The sequence below is a fragment of the Cinclus cinclus genome, chromosome 18 (genome assembly GCF_963662255.1).
Source record: "Cinclus cinclus chromosome 18, bCinCin1.1, whole genome shotgun sequence".
Taxonomy (NCBI): Eukaryota; Metazoa; Chordata; class Aves; order Passeriformes; family Cinclidae; genus Cinclus; species Cinclus cinclus.
The window spans coordinates 6,299,961-6,324,263 of NC_085063.1; the positions used below are offsets into that span (position 1 = coordinate 6,299,961).

The 24,303-nt window shown below is 53.2% G+C and overlaps 2 protein-coding genes across 2 annotated transcripts; one reads left to right on the forward strand and one right to left on the reverse strand.

The window, feature by feature from the left end:
* The first annotated feature begins 281 nt into the window (after positions 1–281).
* LOC134051217 (phosphatidate phosphatase LPIN3-like) lies at positions 282–9,369 on the forward strand. The gene is made up of 21 exons (XM_062504836.1): positions 282–386; positions 1,032–1,232; positions 1,554–1,649; positions 2,418–2,641; positions 2,882–2,986; positions 3,425–3,545; positions 3,706–4,135; positions 4,706–4,805; positions 4,927–5,090; positions 5,173–5,266; positions 5,442–5,511; positions 5,601–5,693; positions 6,260–6,321; positions 6,468–6,535; positions 6,834–6,895; positions 7,138–7,286; positions 7,446–7,532; positions 8,446–8,598; positions 8,876–8,987; positions 9,079–9,182; positions 9,294–9,369. Exons 1-21 carry the CDS (start codon positions 312–314, stop codon positions 9,367–9,369), a joined length of 2,646 nt encoding a protein of 881 aa, XP_062360820.1. The 5' UTR covers positions 282–311.
* A 4,754-nt stretch (positions 9,370–14,123) lies between these two features.
* EMILIN3 (elastin microfibril interfacer 3) lies at positions 14,124–23,785 on the reverse strand. The gene is made up of 4 exons (XM_062505147.1): positions 23,589–23,785; positions 20,432–20,554; positions 17,306–17,553; positions 14,124–16,802 (listed from the first exon to the last, which is right to left on the reverse strand). Exons 1-4 carry the CDS (start codon positions 23,783–23,785, stop codon positions 14,908–14,910), a joined length of 2,463 nt encoding a protein of 820 aa, XP_062361131.1. The 3' UTR covers positions 14,124–14,907.
* Positions 23,786–24,303: the final 518 nt, after the last annotated feature.

A 24,303-nucleotide genomic window follows, 5' to 3' on the forward strand; every position in this document is an offset into this window, starting at 1 on the left:
CTCAGCAGGGAAGGCAGCTGGAGAGCTGCCCACCCCAGCAGCAATGCCTGGGAAAGCTGGGCTCAGCAGGTTGGTGAGAGGCCCCATGATCCAGGCCCCGCTCACAGCAAAGCTGATGGAGCCACAGAAGCTTCCGGAGCTGGCTAGCACTTCCCTGCTGTCATCCTCCAGAGAGGATCTGGGATTTGGGCTTACTGCTGGCTGCCAGAGAGAGGTGGGGGACGGGGCATGGAGTGGGAACCACGTCTGCTCGCTCAGACTGCCTTCCAGGAGGGGTGTCTGAGAATGGGACAGGGCTGAGCTCATGCAAAATGGATCGGAGAGGTGGGGTACCTGCTGGGGCAGAGGGCTTGTCACATGGCACATGCTTGTTATCTTCCCTTTGGGTAAGGAACCAACTCCCCCGAGCCGCCCTTTGGGTTGAGTGTGCACTGGAGGCTGTGCTGAGAGTCCCTGGGGACACCATGCCATCATCTGGCTGTGCTGCCCAGCACAAGAGTTCTGGCTTGTACAGGACCCATGGCTGGCCAATTCTTCAATGCCTAAGTGGGATGCCTTTCCCTCTAAGTGGGAAATGTTAGGTTTGGACTTTATTCAAAGTTGGTGTATGGAGCAGCTCAGACTTCCCACCTCTCTGCCGTGATCTGTTTGGGAATTTCTAAGGACACTGCAGGACAGGAGGTGTCCTGCCAGCCCGATTCATGTTTGAATGGGATGTTGACAGCTTGTCTGTGCACTGTTGTGTGAGGTTGTGTTTGCTTTCTCAAGGAGCAAATGTGATGGTGTATCCCAGTGGCAAGGGCGTCTTTCCTCCAAGCTGGATGCAGTAACTCATGCTCTGGCTTCTGTCCTGTTTTCTGAGGCCAAGGCTGATCTCGATCAAGGCCATCAGGTGTTTGCCTCAGTTTCTCTAGAGGCTTACCTGTCCCCTGAAGGGGCTGTGTTGCAGCCATGATATGACTCTCCTAAAATAAATTCGCATTTCCTTTAGTTGCTGGAGTTCTCTTCCCCTGCCTGTCTCTCACTTGCAGTCTCAAATCATGAACTATGTGGGGCAGCTGGCTGAGAGCATCTTCGTCATGGCAAAGGGGCTGTACCAGGATCTGAACCCTGCCACCCTGTCAGGTTCTATCGATGTGGTCGTGGTGAGGCAGCCTGACAACTCCTTCAAGTGCTCCCCATTTCATGTGCGCTTTGGGAAGCTGGGAGTGCTGCACTCCAAGGAGAAGGTGGTAAGTCGTGCCTGTCCTGGGGCTATGCTTCCTTTCCAGTGTCTCCAGACCCAGGATCCTCTATAAACCACAGGTTATGGAAAGACTTATTTTGAGGGGAGTGAGAAAGGGGTGCTTGCCAAATTTTGGAGGGGATGCCCCCAAATGGAGCCCATCCATTTTCATGAAGAAATGTGCTCTCCAGGAAAACTGGGAGAGGTCCCTTGGCTCAAAGGTTGTGTGGCTGTTAGCCCATCAACCCATCCCCTCCATCTGGAAGTGCCTCTGTCCTCCAGTGGATGAGGGGGTTCAGATGGAAAGGCTGCTTCTGCCCCTTGCTAGGTTGACATTGAAATCAATGGAGAACCTGTGGATCTGCACATGAAGCTGGGAGACAATGGAGAGGCCTTCTTTGTTGAGGAGTTGGAGGAACATGAGGTTGGTTACAAGGAGGTGCTGCATGTATGTGTCTCAGTGTGACTACCTGGAAGTGCAAGGTTGAGGTGGAATGACCAGGTTTGGAGTGCTGCTCTTCCCCAGAGTGACTCCATTGTCCCATCTCATGTTTTCTGTGTCTGGAAAGGTTCTTGCTCAAAGGTCCTTACAACCCATGTGGTGGAGCACCCTGAGGGAGTATGAGACCAAATATCTCATCCCAGACTGGTGTCCATCAATGGGCATGGCTGCTGGCCAGACAGGTGGATATCTTGGAGTTTGGCCTCTCGGGGGATCTTGTGGCAGGGATGAGAATGAGACAGATGCTGTAGCAGGCTCCCTGCTCCAGTGGGAAGTGGGATGAGACTAGTTGTGGCTTCCAGAAATACTGGCAGCTCTTGTCTCAGGCATACTTGTGGTCACTGCTGGCTTGGGCTGGGTTTGGAAATAAGAAAGGGTTCTGGAGTCAAATCCCATTTACAGTCTTGGTAATTCTGGTCTTGTGGTGCCATCTCCTGCCTGTCTCTCCTAGCCTGTGTTAAAGATGTCTTTAGCTTGTGGCTGGATTGCCCTAATGTTCTTTTATTCACATATTGTAGGTACAAATACTTTCCTTTTAGACCAGGCCACAAAACCACCACCCCTTAGCTGAGGACTCAGTAGTGGTGGTTGTGCTGTTCCATAGTATGCTCCATAGAGAGCAAGGAGCTGCTAGGCTGAAAAGGAGTGTGCTGGAGGGAGCTGATGGGCTCTTCCCCATCCCTGTTCCAGGACAGCATCCCCTTCTTCCTCCACACATCCCCCATCTGCATGGAGCAGAGCCCAAAGGATGCTGTTCAGCCCTCCTATGGGCTGGAGGCCACCAGTGCTGAAGTGATCCTGCACAAGAGGAGGCAACACAAGAGAAGGCAACACAAGAGAAGGCCCAAGAATGAGGTGTTGGACTCAGATTCTGACAGCTGTGATGAGACCAAAAGCGAGGTGACCATAAAGGAGCCATGCAAGCTGCCAGGCCCAAGGTGAGCTGCTTGGTTCTGGCAGGGTGATGCAGTAGGTCAAGCCTGTGGATTTATTTGGTGATGCCCAGCGGTACTGAAACAGTAGGAAAGTGTTTGCAGGTTGGAGCCCAGTCTCCTCTGGAGTAGAAAGCCAGGGGAATGGTGAAGCTGGGTACTACCAGAGAGGAGACTGCTGCTTGAGAGTAGCACCAGTTCCCTCTCTTCCCTCCTTTGCAGTGATGCAGCATGTTCATCCTTTGCTGATCTCCTTGAAGAAACTGGGTCATTGCAGCCCCAAGAGATACGCCCGTACTCTGATGGGGAGCTGCTCGAAGGGGACAGGTAATGGGCAGAACCAAGGTGTCCTGCTCAGCTCTGGTGAGAGCAGGGCACATGTCCCATGGCAGGGAAGGAAGTATAGAAAAGTGACTTGGAAGGTATCAGGACAGGAGAGTTTTCCTACCCTCATATGGTGTGGCTGGAGGAAAGCTCAGAGACCACAAGGGACACATGTGGCCATGGTGACAGGTGTGAGAAGCCTGTGTACACAGGCCTGTCTGCTGTTGAGCTGCTCTGGGCAACTGCTGGCATAGCACTTTGCTTCCTTGGGCCTAAGTTTCCATAGATCGTGGTCCTTTGGGAGTGACAGTCTTTTAGGTTAGAAGTGACTTTATGAGAAACCAGTGTTACAGGGCTCTTGGCCCTAAATGTTCTTGCACTGATAGGAGAGCTTGGGGCTGTAGTGTAGGTGAGGCCCCACATCACCTTCTCTTCCTGCAGCTTCATGCTGAGCCACCAATCTTCTCCAAAAAGTGATTCTGAACTGGAGATCAGACGACAGCAAAGTTTTTCTCTAGGGGCTGAATCCCACATGAAGTGGACCTGGGGAATGCTCCCTCAGGTGAGTCCCTGCTCTTGCTCTTTTGCTGGGAATGGGTGTCCAAAAGACCTGCAGAAAGCAGAGGAGGCTGTGGCCAGGAAGCCTTAGGGAAGTTGTTCTCCTCTGTGTGGTGCTTTGGGCAAGTTCCCATCCTCAAACCTGTTATTCTGGTTTCTTTGAGGTGAATAAATTGGTGCCAGATAAACCAGCCAAGTCCACAAAGAGCATTGCTGCTGCAGCAACCACCAACTCTGCAACACTGGTCCCAGTGGATGAGGCAACCCCTCTTGTTGCCACCTCTGAACATCCAGGAGGGGATTCAAGCCCAGCAGGACCTCAGGGCATTCCTCCTTCTTTGCCTGTGTCTTCAACTGAGACAACACTTGCACCCCAGGCTGGGAACAGCATCTCCAGGCTGAAGGACATCCTCCGCGCTGTCAGGGTGAAGAGATTTTCAGGGGCCTACTCAGTCCCACAAGAGAAACAGAAAGGAGATGTGAATGTTGTGCCAGAGGTTCAGCCAGATGTGGAGCCCTTTGAGGGAGCCACTGCTCCAAGACAGGGAGGCTCTGAAGGCCCCACGTCCCAGCAGGAGAGGCAGAGGAGGCAAGGTGAGAGGGTGACTGAAGTGGTGTTTGAGCCTGCAGATGTGTCTGACTCAGATGAGCACCTGGGTTGTCCCTTCAGTGTAACTCCATGACTTCCAGGTGTGGTGTGTTTGCTTTGCCTTCTCTGTGTGCTACCAGCTCCTTTGCTTTGAAGAGACATCCCTTAGGTGTCCACCTTTCAGCTCCCAGAAAGGCTTTCTTGCCTTATGTTCCCTGAAGTCCATCCTTTGATGTCTCTGCTTTTGCATACTTAGAAGATTTCTCAGCAGTAGTAAGTACATTAATTTCAAGTGTCTGATAGCACCTGGCCTGACTTGTGTCTTCATCCTGAGCTTGCCAAGTCAGGGAAAATCACAAAGAAACATTTATGTGCCCCCTTCACAGTGTATTTAAGGATCATGCTAGTGCATGTGTCTTGAGGCACTTCTGTTGCTGTTGACTTACAGCAGTTTTTAGGAATTTGTATGATACATGGATATGATTGAGGCAAATGCTGTTAGCTTTCTCAATAGATGCTAGGGTGATTGGAATGGTGATTCAGCTAAGTTCTCTCTCTTCTGTCTATGAATTGAGGATCCATCAAAAGAAGTCTTCACTTGGGTCCCAGTGCCATTTACCTGGAAGACTTCTCCAAGCTGGACAAGAAGCCGGTGGCTCTCTATTTCCCTGAGAGGTATGAGTTGCCCCAGCTGATGAAACTCAGACATTTTTGAGCAATTCCCCTTGCACAAAGGTATGGAGGTATGTTTCAAGCTATTCTCTGATGTCACCACCATTTCTTCCCTTGCTGGCAGTGACACAGAGCAGAGTTTGAGGCCTGTGACAGACCCCAGCAACCCTCTGTGTATCCAGCTGCCATCCACCTTGCCTGCCAACAGCTCCATGGACTCTGACTCAATGCCCACAGTTGCCCTGTCACTGTGTGGGGGCCTCAGAGGCAACAGGCAGATCTCTCATGGTAGGTAGGAGGGGAGGGGGAATCTGCAGCCCTGAAATCCTTTCTATCCTCCAATGGCATGACACAGCCTCTGTTCCACCAGAGAAGTTCGTGGAACACATGGTTTCCTACAAGCAGTTTGCTGAGAATCCGAAGCTCATCAGTGACCCAAACCTGGTGATAATGATCAACCAGAAGTGAGTAGCCTGCTTTTCCTGCTGTTTCATCCCACAGCAGACAGAATGGCCCTTTTATCCCTGTGGAAACCCTCCTGCAGGAATATGACTCCATCCCAGAACATGATTGTATCTAAGTAGTTGTGAGACCTGGCCATGCTGCATGGTGGTGATGTCCCCATACCTCTTCCTCCAGGTATTACAACTGGGCTGTGGCTGGCCCCATAGTCCTGGCCCTGCAGGCTTTCCAGAGGAACATTCCTGAGGTCAGTGCTACAGTACATTTACTGTCTATGATTCTCAGCAGGGCCTGGGTTGAGGACTGACCTCATCCCATGTTCTGCCATGTTCACAGAGCATCATCAATGAATTGGTGAAGGAGAAGATGCCCAAGAAAGATAGGAAGTGTTGGTTCTCCTGGAGGAGGAGAGGATTCCCAAAAGAGGGGGTATGTTTGCACCGGTGGATATGATTACCATGCTCCCAGGGGACAGGCGTCATTCTGCTGACTGGCAGGGGTGGGAGCAGGTTCCTGAGGATGGCATGAGGTTGACTATGAGGACATCCAGGAGCTTACGAGGTGACTTCTTAAGGTTGCTACCTGTCCCCTTTGGTCTGTCAGTGCCTGAGCAGCAGAGCAGCACCTGGTAATGCAGTAATGTGGGCCTTGTAGTGGTGAGACCTCCTGCTATGTGCCCATCATGCCAGGTCCCTGAGCACCACATGGGCTGGCTGATCTCCCTGCCACAGCACCAGGCTGTGCTTCCTCTTCCAGCAGCAGTGTCCCTGTGAAGGCAGGGACCTGAGTGATACCTCTTTTGGCACTGCTGTTCCAATTGGAAGAAAAACAAAGCATCCCTCACTCTTCCTCTTAGCTCTGTGCAAGTACTGATCAGCAATAACAGAAACATCTCAGTTATTAGCACTGTGTTGAGTCCACATCCAGAACACAGCCCCATACCAGTCACTGTGAAGAAAATTAACCAAAACCATCATACCCCTCTCTGCCTGCAGCAGCAGCCGAGGCCAGGGAGAGCCAGCATGGGAGAATTGTGGCATAGAGGAGCTCGGCAGAGGTGAGTGCCTCCCTACCAGGTCATCTTCAGGAGTCTGGATACTCCTGTTCTCTTCTCCTATGTGACTAATTATTCCTAAGTTTGCCTAATAAGAGGGAAGAAAGCTTTTTCAAGACTCTGGCTGACCCCTTCCCTTTTTCATGTAGGCAGGAGGAAAAGGAGTCTTCCAGTGACAATGAGCCCCAGCAACCTGGGGACATGTTGGCAATGGAGGGTCCTGCTCAGAAACATCTACCAACCTGCAAGATAGGGTAAGCCAGTGTGGGAATGCTGCAGCCTGATCCTGCTCAACAGAGGTGAGTGTCTCCCTCCCAGGTCACCTTCAGGAGTCTGGATGCTTCTGGTCTTTTCTCCTGCATCATGAGTTATTCCCAAGTTTGCCCAACAAAAGAGGGTAAAAAGCTTTGTTAAGACTCTGGCTGACCCCTTTCCTTCTTTGTGTAGGCAGGAGGAAGAGGATTCATCCAGTGACAGTCAGCTCTTTCATCCTGGGAACATGTTGACAGTGAAAGCCCCTGCTCAGAAACTTCTGCCAGCCTACAAGAAATCCCTGCGTCTCTCCTCTGAACAAATTGTATGTATTTATTTCTCCATCTTCAGTGTCTACGTGTGTAGGGGTGAGACAACCCTTAAACAGGGATTTGTCTACTCTTGACCTCATGTTTTCATAGGACATCCAAATATTTTGCCCTGTTGGCCACCCTGTAGAGTCATGGGATCTCAGGTCTGGCTGGGTGGCCAGACCTTGCCTCTGGCAACTCTTGGAGTGGTGTGAGTTGGTGCTGGTGTAACACTTTTGCTGCCCCTCTGCCCCAGGGAAGGTTGAATCTGCAGGATGGCCCCAACGAGGTGGCATTCAGTGTGACAACTCAGTACCAGGGCACATGCCGCTGTGAGGCCACTATCTACCTGTGGAACTGGAACGAAAAAGTGGTGATCTCAGACATCGATGGCACCATCACCAAGTAAAAGGCCTTTCTCCCACACCAAAATCCTTGTTTTCCCCTGTTGGAGGAAAGCCTTTAGGCTTGCATAAGCAGGCAGGAGGGAGCACAAAGCCCATTGGGGTGGGGGTGGATACTCACCACGTTGGATGGCACTAACCCACCCTCATTTCCTTTTAGATCAGATGCTCTTGGACACATCTTGCCGCAGCTGGGTAAAGATTGGACTCACCGTGGGATTGTTAAACTTTTCCACAAAATCCACCTGTAGGTATAGGATCAGCTGAGGCCAAGGGAAAGTGGGGAGATGATGGAGTCAGTCAGGGCTTCTTACTCGCTGATGGAGGCCCTCACAGCTGCACTATCTGCTGTCAGTGGTGGCTGACGCTGGTTGTGCTGCCTGCATGATGCTGACGGGTGAAAGCAGAGGGTCCTCTGGGAGCAGATGCTGGCATTACCTTCCCTGGAAGGAGTGTGTGTCAGTGGAGGCTTTGCTTGGCAGATACAGCTGAGCAGTGGAGGAGACAAGACCACCTAAGGTCACACCTGAGAGAGGTGGCACGGGGGTCCCCAGCACTGCGGTGCTGGTATTTTTCTGGGCACCCAGCGATCGCTTCCCACAGCCCACGGGACTCACCTGCGAGCGACCCCAGCAGTGAGTCCCTGCAGAGCCTCTACTCGGTCCCTTGCCCCTGTGGCCACTAAGAGGCACTGTGGGCCCGTGGATGGCTCGTTCTGTCCCGGGGAGGGACGTGGAAGTGATGCACTCCCGGGCAGTGCAGGGACTGACCGGCACCTCGGCTGCCTCTGGCCACCCGCTACCACCTCTGCCGAGCTGTCCCCTGCCCGGGCGTCTGCAAGGGCTGGGTACAGCCCTCCACAACTGACAGGCAGTGCTGTGGGATGAAAGTGCTGTGTGAGGGTGCTGAGCAGCAATGGGTGCTGTGCAGCTGGGTGGGTCGGTGTGTGGCTGCAGGGAGGGTGGTGCAAGGACTCCCAATGTGTGGATTGGGATTAGTCTGGGTTTCCAGATAAGGGATTCTTGTTCTCTGTGGAACCATTTTGCTTACTGGAATAAGATTTAGTCTTAGAGCAGGTACTTGGGTACCTCTTCCTCCTTGGAGCAGGAAAATGCCTTGCCCAGGCCACAGCTCAGAAGGCCTCCCTGTGTTCTCTCTAGGAATGGCTACAAGTTCCTCTACTGCTCGGCCAGGGCTATTGGCATGGCCCACATCACCAAAGGCTACCTCAAATGGGTCAATGAACAAGGCTATGGCCTCCCCATGGGCCCCATGCTGCTTTCCCCCAGTAGTCTCATGTCTGCCTTCCACAGGTACTGTCTTTCCCTGCGCTTCCCGTATCCCTGGGTTCAGCACCCCCTTCCCCAGCTTGACCCTAAGGGATGTCCCAGTCTGGCACTGCTCTGCCCTCCTTGGTGCACAGTGCCTTTCGTGGGAGGCAGCAGGGGAGCTGCCTGACCTGCTGGAGTTTCACAGTGAAGCTTCTGATGCACGAAACCTCTTACCCTTCAAGTCACTTCCCTGAGCTCCAGACAGGTTTGGTGCCTATAGTCCTGGCCAACTGATGCCACTGTGTCTCTTGTGCTGCAGGGAGGTGATTGAGAAGAAGCCAGAGGTATTCAAGGTCACCTGCTTGACAGACATCCAAAAACTGTTTGCTACCAAGTGTCCCTTCTACGCGGGCTTTGGGAACAGGCCCAATGTGAGTGGGTCTCCAGGTGTGCAGGGAGGGCTCAGGCTGGGTAACAGTGCCTTCCTGCAGCTCCCATGCTGTGCTGGCCTTCCTTCGGCAGGATGTCTATGCTTACAAGCAAGTGGGGCTGCCAGAGAGCCACATATTCACAGTAAACCCTAAGGGAGAGCTGATCCAGGAGCTCACAAAGAACCAAAAGTCAACGTAAGCAAAGTGTTTATTCCTCAGGGTCTTTGGGATGACCTGGCTTTGAAGCAGAAAAGCATCAAACTAACACCCAATGACCCCAGTGTAACTTCTTTCTTACCCCCACAGATACGAGCGGCTGTCGGAGCTGGTGGAGGTCTTCTTCCCTCCTGTGGGACAGAGAGGGAGCACTGGTCTGGTATAGCCACTCTGCCTACTGGAGACCTCCACTGCCTGATGTGGACTTGGATGGCTTCCCTAACCCCATCCCTATGGAGACCTGACCCAGAGCTCTCCTGCATGTTCTTTGCCAGGACTAAATGCTCCAGGTGCCCCTTGTCCTCCCTGTTTGCTCTTTGGGCATTTTGCACTTGTAATAGAGGTCATGACACCCCTTAGCAGGAAGTCAAAGGGGGTAAGAGAAAACTCTGACTCTACAAAAACTCCAGTTGCTAAACACAACTGGAGTTTGTGTATTCCTGAAATTCCTGAAAGCTGGGTCTCTTCTAGTGTTTGTAGCTCCTCTAAAGCCTGGCTCTTTTTTAAAGGTGGTGCTTGTTCACTGTTGTATTTATTGATGAGCCTCTGACATAGCTGTTACTACCTCTGGTATGACCAGTGTTCCAGACAGTCCAGCTACAGGCAGTTTGGTAACTGAAACTGCCCACCAACTTGTTAAGGGAGGATGCTGGGGTTTTGAGTGTTCTGAACTAAAAGCAATAATAAATAGTGCCTTAATCCAGGCTGCCTCTTGTTTGCTTTAACCCTGTGCATTAGAAGTGGGAGCCAGGCTCCAAGTTCTTTATAAAATGTGATTTAGCTTATTCTGCTTAAGCATCCTACCAAATGGGTCCTGGGGGTGATGGGACCAGCTTCTACAAAATGGCTATTTTCCTATTTTTTTATTATTACTACATTTAGCTAAGGTGTCAAAATTAATTAAAAACAGAAAACAAATCCAGGCTTATTCTCTATCTACATGGGGCTGAACAGACAGGAGACCTTGCAAAACCCAGAGGCCCCTGTTCTGAGGCTCACTCAGGGCTGGCTCCAGCCCCTTGGGGTGGATGGGAGCAGGGGATGCACACAGCCCAGCACAGCCTCGGTAGCACCAGGGACACCCAGGGAAGAGCCCTGGATGAGGCTCTGCAGGACCATGCAGGCTCAGCCCTGCTCTCTCATGGGATATCATGGGCCTGCAGGGATTTGCCTCTATGTTTACCACGTGTATCCAAAGCATCTGCAAGGAGGGTGTGACCTTTGCACAGGGACCCCTCTGTGCACTAGCAGCCCCAGAGTGGCCCTGCCAACAGCACCAGGGACCTCCAGCCCCAGACACCCTAACTAGTTGGAACCCACGACCCTGCAAATGCTCCCTGTGCCCAAAGCAAATGCAAATAAGAGCTGGGGTGTGTAAAATAAAGTTTGTTTATTTATAGAAGAGCAGCAACAAAAACTGCCTAATGCATTTTCAATGTAAGAATCTTTACAACAACAACAACAATCTATAAAATGTATTTACATTACAAAAACCTATGTAACAATGTATGAAACATATGTACAAAAGAGAATTACAAACTCCAAAACATATTTCCAGATGAAAACGTAACAACAAACTCTAAAACATATATCCAGAAGTGTGGCATCCCTGCCTGGCATCTCCATCAATCCTGGAAGAAAAGCAAGTGACACGGTCAGTGGGGTCAGGCACAGAGGGCTGTTCCCTGTGCCCCCAGGCTGGCACTTCTGCTGCCAGCACTGAGCCTGGCTGGGGCTGGGGGCTGCCCCCAGGCATTGGGACCCAAAGCATGGCCCAAAGCAAGCACAGGGCAGGCTGAGGGTGGTGCTTGTGCCACCAGAACCCAGGGGTTCCCCTGGGCACCCTGTCCCTGAGCGGGGTCACCCAGCCCAGCCCCAGCCTGGCAGCAGGGGACCCGCTCTGCCTGTGGGCAGGGCATGGCCAGCGCCTGCCTGGGGCTGGTGTCCATCCCGGGACAATGTCCTCCCACTCACCTTTCTCATCCACTTCCATGTCTTCAACACAATCCTCCATTTCCACCTCTATCTCTTTCACATCCACTTCCATCTCCTCCCCCACATCCACATCCACCTGCACATCCACCTCCACCTGCATCTCTTCTTCTCCATAGTCTTCTACACCTGCTTCAATGTTTTCATCCATATCAATCTTAATGTCCACCTCCATCTTCTCCTCAGTGTCTGTGACAGCCTGCATAGGGAGCAAAACCTCAGTGGGGTCCCTGTCCCACAGCATCCCCCACAGAGCTCCAGCCCTCCTCCATGGAATGCCACTGTACCTTCATTGGGACAAAAGTGAGCATCCTGCAGGGATGGATGGCAAGATCCAGGCAGCAGGGGAATACCTGGACTGAGCTGTGTGAGGCTCAGTGACACCCTGCTATTTAACTAGTGCACCTTTGACCAAAGTGTGACCCAGAGACAATTATCGACAGGCAAGTTTCAGTGGGAGCACTCACCATGTACACATTACTCACCAGGTTCACTCTGCTTTGCCCAATGGGGACTGTTGAATGAGGGAACCCTTTCATGAATTTGCTTGGAAAGGACCCTGAAGTTCATCTTGCTCCAACTTGAGCAAACTCCCCCAAGTCCAGGTTGCTCACAGCCTCATCCAGCCTGCCCTTGGATGTTCCCAGGGATGGGGCATCCACAGCCTCTGTGCCCAGCCTGGGCCTGTGCCTCACCACCCTCAGTGCAAAATAGCAGTTTCCTTAGATACAACCCAAATCAACCTCCTGCAGTTGAAATCCATCTCCCCCTTCTCCCACCACAGACCTTGTTGAATACTCTGTCCCCATCTTTCCTCTGGGACCCTTCAAGTCCTGCAAAGTTGCAGTGAGGCCTCCCCATGGCTCTCTCTTCTCCAGGCTGAGCATCCCCAACTCTCTCTTCATGGGAGATTATAAAGTAAAACAAAGGCAGAAGCACTGCTGGGCTCCTTCCTCCATTTTGCTCTGGCAATCTGCTCAGTCTGCCATCCACCTTCTCCTTCCCTGACCCCTGTGACTGAGTCTAAGTCATCTCTTTGTCTGCCATTTCTGGAAGCCACACAAGTCATTTTGATCCTGGAAACCTCAGCAAGAAGTACTTTATTCTTTTCGTTTCCAGTACAAACACTTTTTCAGCTTTTAAAATCTGAACAAATAGACATGGTTTTAAAAACAACAGAACACAATCTTTTAATAGGATCAGTTATCAACTGCCTCAGAAAGCTGTCCACGCAAGGACAACCCCATGGGCACCATTTTCTTATTCTGCAAACAATTTTTTTTAAATTCCCAGTTTTCTACAAAGTTCCTTTCACTTTTTAAACATTAATAGCTGAGAACTGAAATAACAAACTGCCCATAGCTTCAAGTGACTAGTCAGGAATAGTCCAAACATAGCACCATTTTCCAGAAGGTCAGACTTCTTCCTTGTCCTAGTTTTGTTATGGTCAGTCCTAGCTCCCTCTTTTCTGGGGAAGCTGTTCCTGTTCAGCTACTCTAACCCAGCCCTGGCTGGAGAACAGGGAGCCTGGCCCTTGGCTTGGTTTTCTCTTTGGTTTTCTCCCTGGTGTGAGGGGATGGAAAAGGGGCTTAGGCAGGAATCTCCCCCTGCAGGGTGAGGGCTCCCCTGGCCCATCACAAAGTACTAAGCATTGGCTTGAGACTCCTTCCTTAGGCTGGAGAAAAAAATGGGTTTTGTTGTCTAGGGACAGGTTTATGTAGGATGCCCAATGGCAGCAGCAGTCATTCCTCAGCTGGAGAAGTATCTCAGCAGCTGGAGGGTAGCTCCAAATCAGCAAAGCCCAGAGCAGTGAGAGTGGATTCTGATGCTGTGAGCACCTGGCAGGGCTAGGCAAGTGGTGGGGAGGGGCACCTGTCCTCTCTGTGCTCCCACAACTGGTGGCTTGTCCTCCTCTGGTAGAGGAACGAGCTTTTGCTGCCTCAGGGGAACATGGTGTGGTTGCTGGACTCAGTGATCCCTGTGGTCCTCCCTAGCCTGGAAGCATGTTTAAGAGAGCTCACCCAGATTCTGTGTGGGAGAAAAGGTGCCCAGATGCATCTGTGCTGGGAGTTGCTGCTGGTTTGTGCTAGTCAGGGCAGAGAGCTGCTCCTTCATGCAGTCAGGGGGGATCAGGGAGGGAATCATGATGCAGAACAGAGAGAGCCTGGTAAGGGTGACAGGCATTGCATGAGAGCCAAAAGCTGGCTGGTGTGGAAGGGTTCATGAGGTACAATGCTCAGACAAATATGTTCCTATGCTATAAAGTGCCAGAGCTGCTGGATAGAGGCTCTTTAATTTCCTCCTCATCCTAGAAATGAAGTCCACATTAGCTGATCAGCACGGGGTGCCCATGGTGGGCTCCTAGGGAGAGGTGATTCTGTGTGCAACAGCTCTGTAGGGCAAGGCTGGAGCTGCTCAGGAATGTGGACAACATTTTCCAGCCTGCCTATTCATGGGAAACCAGAGTCAAGCTGGGTAAATGATGTGAGTTGTTTACTGTGAGCTGAGGTAAGCTCACACATGCCCTGCCTTTTTCCACATCAGTGTTGGTCCTAGGGCTACTGGCACCCCAGAGGGATCAGAACAGCATGAGAAGGATGCAGGCTCCTGCTCCTCCACTGCTGCACTCACACTCCAGAGCAGCTGGAACTGTCCTGCCTGGGATGAGATGATGGAGTTCAAAGTTTAAGCAATAAAACCAGAGAGAGCCAGAGCTGGAGGACAGGACTGCTCCATGCCAAGATCTCTGCAAAGACCTACAGATACATCTCTCCTCAGGGAAGACATGTTTTCCATAACCCATCATATCAATCCCAGGTGTAACCAGAGAGTCCAGCAAAGTGGGATTGCAAAGCATAGCAGCCCCAGGGACTGTGGGGCTCTCTCCAAACACTGCTGCCACAGCATTTTGCTACTCAGTGTGGGTCTTTGGAATATGGCAAAGGACATGGGGGCAGCATTAGGAAACTGGAATCAGATGAGCACCATGACACAATTGTTCAAAAATATATATACACATACCATATATATACACATATGCATATGTGTTTTCCTAATGCACACCCTCATATGCTCCATAAGGCATGTGCATCTGCATGGAGGAGGGAGCATTATAAATGGATTTACCACACACAAGGAGGGCTGCCATCTCTGAGAAGGGAAGCCAGTTCTCAGAGGGACGTGTGAATACGTGTGTTCTTTGAAATCCACAATTCCTGTGGTGAGTTTTGTTCCCTGCAAGGAGCCCTGGCTCTGCTTGAGTCTCTGGATTAAGATGCAGGTGGTCTTTAGGCCAGAGAAACTACTCCTCAGCTGATAACTACAGGGTTTTATTCTTCAAGAAATGATAAATCCATAAAAACAAAATTAAAAAAAAATTCTGCCTCCAGAATTCTACTCTTGAATTGTCCTTCTGGGGTCATCAGCCCAGGACCCAAAGCAACGTCCCCAGCCAGGAGGGAGTGACACTGCTGCACCAGGGTCAGGACAGTTGCTGAACATCAGGAGGGGAGTACCAGCATGGTGGAGTTAAAGAGAAGTGGGACCAAAAACATCAGGGGGGGAAAAAAAAAAAAAAAAGAAAAAAAAAATAGCAGCTTTTCATTAAAAAATTATCCCAAGAACTGTTGTCACATTGGAGTGAGTCTGTGTGATATAATTTAATCCTGTCCTTCACAGCGGGAGAGGGAAGACACATGGCACAGCAGTGTGGCTAATGCTGCCCCCTCTCTGCCTTCTCTTCCAAGTGCCCGACCTGTTCTGCCAGCTCAGAGACCTTGGCTTGGCAGTCAAGCAAGTTGTCCTTCAGTCCTGTTATTTCCTGAGAGTGGGCAGCCAGTGTCCCGTTCACGCGGTCCATGTAGTCCCACAGACTGCCCGTGTGTTTCTCCAGTTCCTCCCTGATGTTGTCCAGGCTGCCAGTGATGGCCCCCAGCCTACCACAGGCGCTCTCCACCCGCGCCACCCGCTTGTCAAAGTGAGAGACCTCCTGCTGCAGGCCGTGGGCCACGCTCTTGCAGGAGCTCAGGTCGCTGACAATCCTGGCTTTGAGTCGCTCCAGGTCTCCCTTGAGGTTCAGGACACGGCGATTGCTGAAGAAAAGCTGGGTGCCTTGGTCGTTGACTTTCTCCTGGATGGAGTGGACCTCATCCTCAATCTTCCGCTCGTGCTCATCTAGTGAGGAGTTGACATGCATCACGGTGTCTGAGTACTGCGAGACTGAGTCTTTGAGCCCTGTCAGAGACTTGCTCACAGTGTTCAGGTTGATCTTCAGCAAGGTGATCTCCCCTTGCAAAGCCCCTGATGCTTCCTCCTCGATTCGCCGCTGGATCTCCAGGATGGTGGCGTTCAGCTTGCGCAGGAGGTCGTAATTGCTGTCCATGCGGAGGAGAAGGTCCTGGTTCTTGTTCTGGCAATCCTCGATCTCCGTCCGGAAGGTCTCCACATCTTTGGAGGCAGAGGTGCAGCCCAGGGAGCAGGTGCTCTCCAGCGTGACGAGGCGATTCTGCAACACCTCCAGTGTCTCATCCGTCCGTTTCCTCATGCTGGCAAGCTCCCCTTCTAGCACAGGCACCACTGCTCCGTCCATGCCCATGGGAGAACTGACATTGTTCAGCTCTCCCACGATGGTCATGAACCTGTCCTCCAGGGTCTGCATTTTGTCTTCAAAGGCAGTCCTCATGCCATCCACCTCTGCCACCACCGTGCCTTTCATGCTGTCCTCTATACCAGAGCAGCAGCTCCCCGTTTCCCTCTCTGTAGCATTCAGCCTGGCTTCCAGGTCCTCAAAGCGCCCTTCAAAGAGGTTCCCTAGGGTGACAGTGGAGATTTCTCCATCCAGGCGTGAGTGCAAGTTCTTCTGGGACTCAGAGATGCTGTGAAGGCCTTTCTCAAGGATGTTCATGCGATCAGTGAGGTAGTCCAGGTTGCTGCAGCAGCTTTCCACCACCGTCAGCCCTTGGATCTGGGTCTCCAGCTGAGAAATCTCTTTCTTGATCTCTAGCTCCTTCCCATCCAGCGTCTGCTGCAGCCGCAGGTTGGCAGCTTTCTCCTCCTCGCACTGCTGCCGCACCTCTTGGATGCGGAAATCACACGTGGTCTGGATCTTGCCCAGCTTCTTCTCGAAGCCGTCGAGCAGCTCTCCACGCAGGTTGCTCAGCCTTGTGTCCACGTACTCCTCCAGCAGGTCGATGGAGGTGAGGGGCGAGGGCCGGGCGGATTCCAGCAGGTGCTTGATCTGCCCGTCGTGGTCCAGGACCATGCCCCGTACCTCGTGCAGCAGATCTGCCTTGGTTTTCAGCACGTCGCTCACCTCTGTCACTTTGGTCAGGATCTCCCCCACAGGAGGGTACGTAGCCATGTCCGCTTTGTCTGCCACATCCACCAAGCCGTCGGGAATGATGCCGAAGCCCACGGATGAATCCGGCGTGCCCGGGCTGTTCATCAGGGAGCCGATCATCTTGGTGGTGTCCTCCTGGATGGCCAGCCGCAGGCGGTCCCCCAGCCCACTCACCATGGTGTGCAAGCTGTCGTAGGACTGCGACAGGCGCCTCACCTCCTCCTCCAGCCGATCCAGGCGGTCCCCAAAGAGGCCGGGCAGCTTCCTGCCTGCAGAGGGAAAGAAACAGAGAGGGGACAGTGAGGGGTGGTGCTCCTTTAACTTCCCTCCTTCAAGTTCTTTCCCAGAATAACCTTGTGTCCTGCCCCCCGGTTATTGTCATTTCAGCAAAATCTTAGCCCACATCTCTCCTCAAGCTATCAGGAAACCGTCTTTCCTCTTGGGATCCAGCCTTCTGTTCCCAAGGTCAACAGCAGGTGATAACAGCCCAGAAGAGCTTCATCTTGAGATACACCCTATCAACCCCATAATTAATGGAAAAATTTCTAAATCAATGACAAAAAGGCAATTTTAAAGCTGCCTGTTTTGAAAGAAAATTTTAAAAGCAAGTGGTCCTCAAAGCAATCAAATGTCAGGTCTTTGATAGAAAGCATGTTGCCCACTGAATTTTTGCCAGATTCATGTTCGGTGCTGGAACAGAGAGAACCTGGAAGTTCGAGTCTATGACAATGGTGTGGTGACCTGGGGACATGAAGCAGGAGCAAAATCTCACCATACTGATTCTTCTTTGGTCCTGGAAACAGGTCAGGGTGGCTTTTGGGATAGGGTGGAAGTCTGGGCATTGGAAACATCTTTTGCCCGGGAGGCATTTTTGGGCTAGGATGCTGGGGCAGCAGGCCAGGCTGGTCTGTTGGGCTGTCATGGCACCCTTCTCCCATGAAGCCTGGGCAGCACCTCCAGGACAGCTCGGTCACTGTCTTGTATCCAATCTTGTATTTGGGCCTGAAGAAGGTGCGGTACCTTTCCAGGAGAGAGAAGACAGTTTAGAGAAGCAACCTCAACATCAAGCAATAGAGCAGGGTCCTGTTGGATTGGGAGACCTGGGCACATGGAAAGCTTGGCTAAAACCTTTGTGCTGCACCTGCAGACTGTGGCCCATCTTCTCAAAGAGCTCTTGCTGCACCATAGCTCAGTGTAGCATTATGGTGGGGGTTTTGGTCAAGTGTTTTTTAACCTGGAAAACTGTGTTGATTTAGAACTACAGCTCTAAGTGTGTTGCTGCAGTCCCTGAACTGATAGGTGACCACTGTGACAGATGCCACACTGCTTGGCAACTTCTGGCCAGCAGAGCACAAGATGAAATGATGAAACTGATTTCAAAAGCCCTGCAAGCTCACATCACTTCCAAAAGGGAAGCAGACTGCTTGTAAAAGTGGTTTGCACTTTGAATTGACCTACAGAATTTCCTAGTGGGATCAAAAAAATCCTATTCTCAACTGTAATACCGCTTGAAAGGCCCCATGAGGGTTGAAATACCTTTGGAAAGGTGTTTTCTCTCTGTGTGGAGGGAATCAGTTTCTTGGGAAGCCTAAAGGGGCTTGGGCTGGCCTGGTGAGGGTCTCCAGCGTGATGCTGTGATGTGCACAGAGGGATGGCTCCTTACACTGCCTCCTGCCCCAGCTGGGATGCCCTGGGAAGTGACTCTATCATGAATTTGGGTACTACAGCATTGATCCTTCCACACCCTGCACACAAGGTGCAAGCCCACCTCACACCTTCTCCCTCTGCTCTTGCTCTGATGGGGTCCCAGCAGCCATGGGGGAGGATTCAGCTGCTCCCTGCTTCTCCATGGCACTTCCCTGTGAGGCAGCAGCGATGGGACAGGACCCTGCTGGCACCTGGGCTCTCCCACCAGCTGAGCTCAGCCATACAGGCCTGACCACAACACTTTTCTCACCTCTTCTAAATACCAAAGCTTTAAGCCTGCCTTTTGGAAATTTCCAGTCTGAGTTTACCAGGGCCTGAAAATCCTGAAGTTCGCTGTTCTGCAACAACACACATGATCAGCTTCTTGTTCTTCTCCAGCATGCTCAGCAGAAGGTCTTGGAGGAGCAGCACAGCCATCTATGCTGCAGAGGGATTGCAGAAGGTACTTATCCATCAGTCAGGGCAGCACACGGGGCTGATTCCCTGCCATCCACGTTCTTGTCCAAATCCACAGTGTCTCCAGCCCTGGCAGTGTTGCTTCCACACCATTCCCAGCAGATACAGCCACCTCTAGACACACCACAGGGCAGGGGGATAAACCAAACCCAAATCCTCTGCTCTTTGAATCTCTTCAAAATTTCTCAACATCAATTTCCCAAAGGGACAGTTTCAAAACAAGCTCTTCTTGTTACTCCTCTTCACAGATGCTGCTCAGTTTTGATGATCTTTCCTTCTCTTGTAGTGTGTAGAAACCTGCCTGGATGTACCACAGGAGTTTGCTGCTCCAGCCACTGTCAGGGGGTGAAGAAAGGAGGAGGATGGCATCCAAAAGGCAGAACACCTTCTCTGTGTCATCCCAGCCTCTGCAGAGGAGCTCAAAGCCTTGGGCACCTCCCAGTCTTCCCACTCCTGCTCCAAACAGCAGAAAGGGGAAATATTTGCAGCCAGCTGCACAAAGATTAGCTGAAAGCCCCAGCACATGGAAAACCCATGTTTCCCTTTTGTCCATGGATGCAGCATCTGAGACTCTGCAGAAAATTCGGCTCTGTGTCCATCTGCCCTCAGAATATACGCTGGTTTTGTTTGAAGGAGACAAACAGAGGGCATTGTGGAGATGAGAGAGGCTTTGAAGATCTCCTCCATGGGCACCAGCAGCTGCAGGATGTCCTGAAGTCACTGAATGCTGCTAAAACACTTGTGATGGAAAGAACAAGTGAGCAAATGGGTCTGGCTGCCCATCTCTGCCAGCAGAGGATACAAGCAGAGCCTGTGGCACCACCAGGACATGAAGAGTCTGAGCCAGCTGCCCCAGGATGGGTACTAGGCTCTGACAAGAACTTCTCTTATCCCAGTTTTCTCTGTGCTCAGCTCAGCTCCACTCCTCAAGCCTGAGGAGGATGCAGGAGAACAGCTTTTCCACATGGAGCAGCATCCCCAGAGGGTGGTGAAGCACAAAGCCCCAGCATCTGCTCTGCAGCTCCAGCTGTGGCACAGTAAAGTGTTTCCCTCCAGCACTGACAAGGTGGCAAAGAGTTTTGCAAATATTTTCCTGGAGCAGGAAGCACTGAGCCATCCCCAGCCACAGGCTCCACTTCCTTGTCCTCTCAGTCAGGTTCTCATTGAGCTGCCATCATTCTGCCACATTGCAGGTCTGTGACAAACTGCTTTCCTACACACATGCACAGGCACCTCCCCAGTTCCCATGATTTCCAGATTTATTTCTAAATCATAGAATATCCTAAGTTAGAAGGGACCCATAAGGATCATTGTGCCCAGAAAGTGCACAGAACAGCCTCAAAAAAAAAAAAAAAAAATCACATCATGTGCCTGAGAGCATTGTCCAAATGCTTCTTCAACTCTGTCAGGTTAGGTGCCATGATGAACTTCCCTGGGGAGCCTTTTTCAGGGCTCAGCCACCATCTGGGTGAAAACCTTTTCCTGATATCCAATCTAAGCCTCCCTTGACAGTTTCTGAGGAGGCATAGAGCTCCCTCTCCCTCCTGACAGATTCCACCTTACCTCCTTCCAACACTACTGCCCTGACAGTGACTGCTATGTTCAGGAAAAGTCCTTCACTGACCTCTGGAAAGTGGGTGCTCATGGCCAGAAAAGTGGCACACAGTCTCAGGAGAGAGAGAGGTCTTTGGGAGGGGAAGGGAGCCAGCCATGCCCCAGGGTCCCCCATACTCACAGCACTTTCCCTGGGCACTTGGGTCCCCAGCTGCACTTGTGGTACTCAGCCTTGACGTAGCTCTCAGCCCCGTCCTGCAGCGTGCACGTCACATTGCGCTGCACCACGTAGGCACAGTAGCTCCTGGAGGGAAACACAGTGAGACACTGTCAGCCCCTGCCCAGCAGACAGCAGTGCCTGCACTGCCAGCAAGGTCTGGGGGGCAGGAGCTGGAAGGAGCGCCCCAGCTTGGGCAGCTGCTGGGGAGGGACATCACAACCAAGCTGCAGGAGGGTGGTTCCTGTCACAGCTGTGTTGTCACCTGTGCTAGTGGTGTCCCCAGAGCTGGCTGTGCTTGGCACAGCATGGACTGTGCAGTGAGACAGGCTGTGAGAACAATTGGAATCCCAGCAGCAGCAGTTGGAGGAATAGCATCCCAGAAAAAGCTCCAGCAGTGCCTGGCAGGGGCAGTGTCCTGCAGGGTGTCCTGCTGCAGCTCCTGGAGTGCTGCCAGTGCAGGGCCCAACCCAAAAGCCTTCAGTCCTTGCTGTGGGTGCTGCCACCGACAAGGCACAGAGAGGAGACGCTGCCCTGGAGGGCTGCAGTATTGTAGGTCTCTCCATAATGGAGGCAGGAACATGGAGTAGATCTGTGATGGAGGTTGGAAACCCCATCAGATCTCTAGGACAGTTAGTACAAGAGCATCTTCCCTCCTGCCATCCGCCTGCAGCTGGCTGCCACAGGTACCAGCCAGCTTTCCTGGGCCAAGCAGCAAAGCCAGGTACTGAGGATAAGTTGGCTGGGAGGAAGGCAGTGTGTGGGAAGGATGTAGAACTGCTGGTAAAACAGATGGAGGCCAAGGCTGTTCCAGCTGAAGGCAGGGCTGCCAGCAGGAGCAGATGGACTTGGTCCACAGGGGCAGAGACAGCAGGGATGTGTGGCGAGCAGGGATTAAGGACAGGGAGATGTGGCAGACGGCAGAGCGGGAGGAGAGGAGGGCACAGGCCCACAGTGCAGAGCAGAGCTGAGGCAGGAGGTCAGCGGGACGGAGCAGATGGGCCAGCACAAGCTGCAGATGCAGAGAGGTGTTCAGTGAGGCGGGAGGATGTGGCTTCCCCTGTGCCAGCTGGGGGCTTGGTATAGATGGGTAGGGAATGTACTTTGTCTTCACCTGTTTGCCATCAGTGCTTGTCCCTCCTTCATCAATCTTTCCCCACGCAGGGTGAGCCAAAGTCCTGCTGCTCTGAGCGTGACATGGTGGGGGCTGGGGGATGGCTGTGTACACCCACCCTGTGCATGCACACACACACACAAACAGGAGACACCACAGCCCTTCTTGTCAAATCCTTCTGCTCCATCCTGACAGTCACAGTCCCTTTCCTCTGCCTCCACCTGCCAGCAGTGTCTCAGTACCACCCAGAGCATCATGGCAAGCCCATGAGAGCTGGGCTGGGGCCCTGCAGCTCGTTGCTGTGCTCAGCCCCGAGGCTGCTCTCCACAGGCCATGTGATGGCCATGCCAGGGAACTCTGACTGCATCCCAGGCTGTGACTAGGCAGCTATGCTGCAGCAACCCCAGCTGCCTCCCAGTGCCCCCATTCAAACACCCTGAGCAGGCTACACGATCTCCAACAGCCTGCCTGGGGAAGGAGCTCTCTCCGTGAAGCAGCAAAATGTGAGCAGGGTTGTCCTCCCCCCCAAGCCTCTCTCTGCTCCCTTCCAGCAGGAATCCCCACCCTCAGCACATCCCACTTGCTCCCCGCAGGAGCTGCACCAGTGCATCCACCCCAGCCCCTCACCAGAAGCCCCCTCTGATCCCCTGGGATGGGCACACAACACCCATTTGTGACTGGCATTTCCAACCTGCCCAGACCCGAGCTGCTCTGCCCTGGCAAGGGGCTGCCAGGTTCAGAGCATGAGCAGAGGCCTTTGCAGCTCCCTGCTCCTGCACAAGTGAGTAATACATCCGTGCACAGGACCACAGAAGGAAGGCCAGCCCCTTCTCTTAGCTGGAGGCAAGGGAGTTCATGTGTGTATGTGGAAACTTAGGATCACCATCTATCCATAAATCCCGGACCTGCTTACAAACACCAACTGCCTCTCAGTTAGCTAATAGCCAATGCAGGCAGATCTACTAGCCAGTACTAAAAAACACTGCTTACCTGTCACTGCTGTGGTTACTGTGGCTCTGGCTCGCTCTCACTCTCCCTCTCCAAACCCCTTCCCTTCTCACACACCTGTGGCAAGCAGTTTTATAGCTGCAGCCTCATGTTTTTAGAGTGAGCAGCTGGAAAATGTTATGTGTTTTTGAAAGCTCTCATTGGCACTGCCAATATTGTTTGTCCCGAATGTTACTTTATTCATTTCAGCTTGTTCATAACCCCACATCCTCCCTCTTTCAAAGGAGCCCAGCAGAAACTACTCTAGCAAACAAGCAGAGAGAGAAGAGACATCCCCCCTCTTCGCCCCCAATGTAACAACTCTTATGCAACTGAACAGAAAAAGTCTACAGTATGTGTAAAACCCACATTCCTCACTGCCTGAGCTTTCCAGATTTCTAGAAAACGTATTTAAACTCCAGTATGTATGTACTTTACAAGCGAATCCTCTCCCAAACCAATCTGTTTTCATATGCAGATTTGTGCACTGCCACCCTCCCCTCCCGCACATCACCACCCCTGTCCCCCCGCACCCGTGTCCCGCAGAGCAGGTACATGCACCCACCCCAAAAGCACACGCGGGCACCTCCATCCCCGCCTCCTCCAGCCCTTTCCCGCACCGGACCGTAGCGCACGTGTCCGCACCGCACGCAGCCCGTTCCCTCTTGGAAATACAACTCCCGGACCCTCCTCTAGATGGAGGGGGGCACAGACATACGAACACCGCAGCGCCGCCGCCAGCCCTCGCTCAGTACCTGGCAGATGAAACGGAGCAAGGGATGCCCGCGGCCGGTACCCAGGGACTGCTCCCCAGCCAGGGAAACCCGCAGGCGAGCCTTGGGGAAGGTACCCCTGGTCCGCACCGGGGTTTGGGTACCCGCGGCAGCCCGACCCCCGGGGATGCTGCCTGTGGAGCCCAGACGCGTGCCCGGTGCCCGGTCTCTTCCCGGTAAGGGATGCCCGACCGAGACCCGGCTCCCGGTGCCATCTGGATGGGTTGCGCGGCCGCGGGTCTCTTACTTGTGCTTGCCCACGGGCTTGCCGGGACCGAGCTGCGGGCTTGAGCCGGCCGTGTAGAGGCTGAACCTGCCGCCGTAGGGCAGGGGGGCGGCCGGGGGGTAGAAGGCACCCTTGGCGTCGGCGAGGGCCAGCAGCGTCCCCAAGGAGAGGCAGGCGAGCAGCGCTCCGCGGCGGCGCAGCGCCCGCGCCCGCCGCATGGTCCCGGCCCGGCGGCGGAGAGGGACGGGTAGGGATGGAACGGGAAGGGACGGGACGGCGCCGCGGAGGGGACCGGAGCTCCAGCCGCTACACCCTGCCTGTCCCGCTCCTTGTCCTTGTCCTTGTCCCTGCCCGGCCCTGCCCGGCGGCACACGCCGCTCCGCTGCCCGCCCGGCCCCTTTTGTACGGCGGCGGTGGGGGCGGGCCGCGCTCCTCCTCCCGCCCTCCCACGGCCGCCGACCCCGGCCCCGCGGGCGGGGAGACAAAGCGAAGCCCCCCGACCCTCGTTCTCCGCCCGTGCAGCCCCTGCCAGCGCTGCTGCAGCCCCCGGCGCGGCCCGGCCGGAGCGCGCTGCCGACCCCGGAGGGGGCTGGAAGGGACTCGCACCCTCTCCCGGCCCCGGGCCCCTCTTCTCCCCTTCTCCCGATGTCCCCTTCCTGCGCCCTGGGCTTTGCCCGCACGGGGTAGCAGGTGCAGCTTGGTCTGGAGCCCTCTGGTTTCCGGTTCCCCCCAGTCC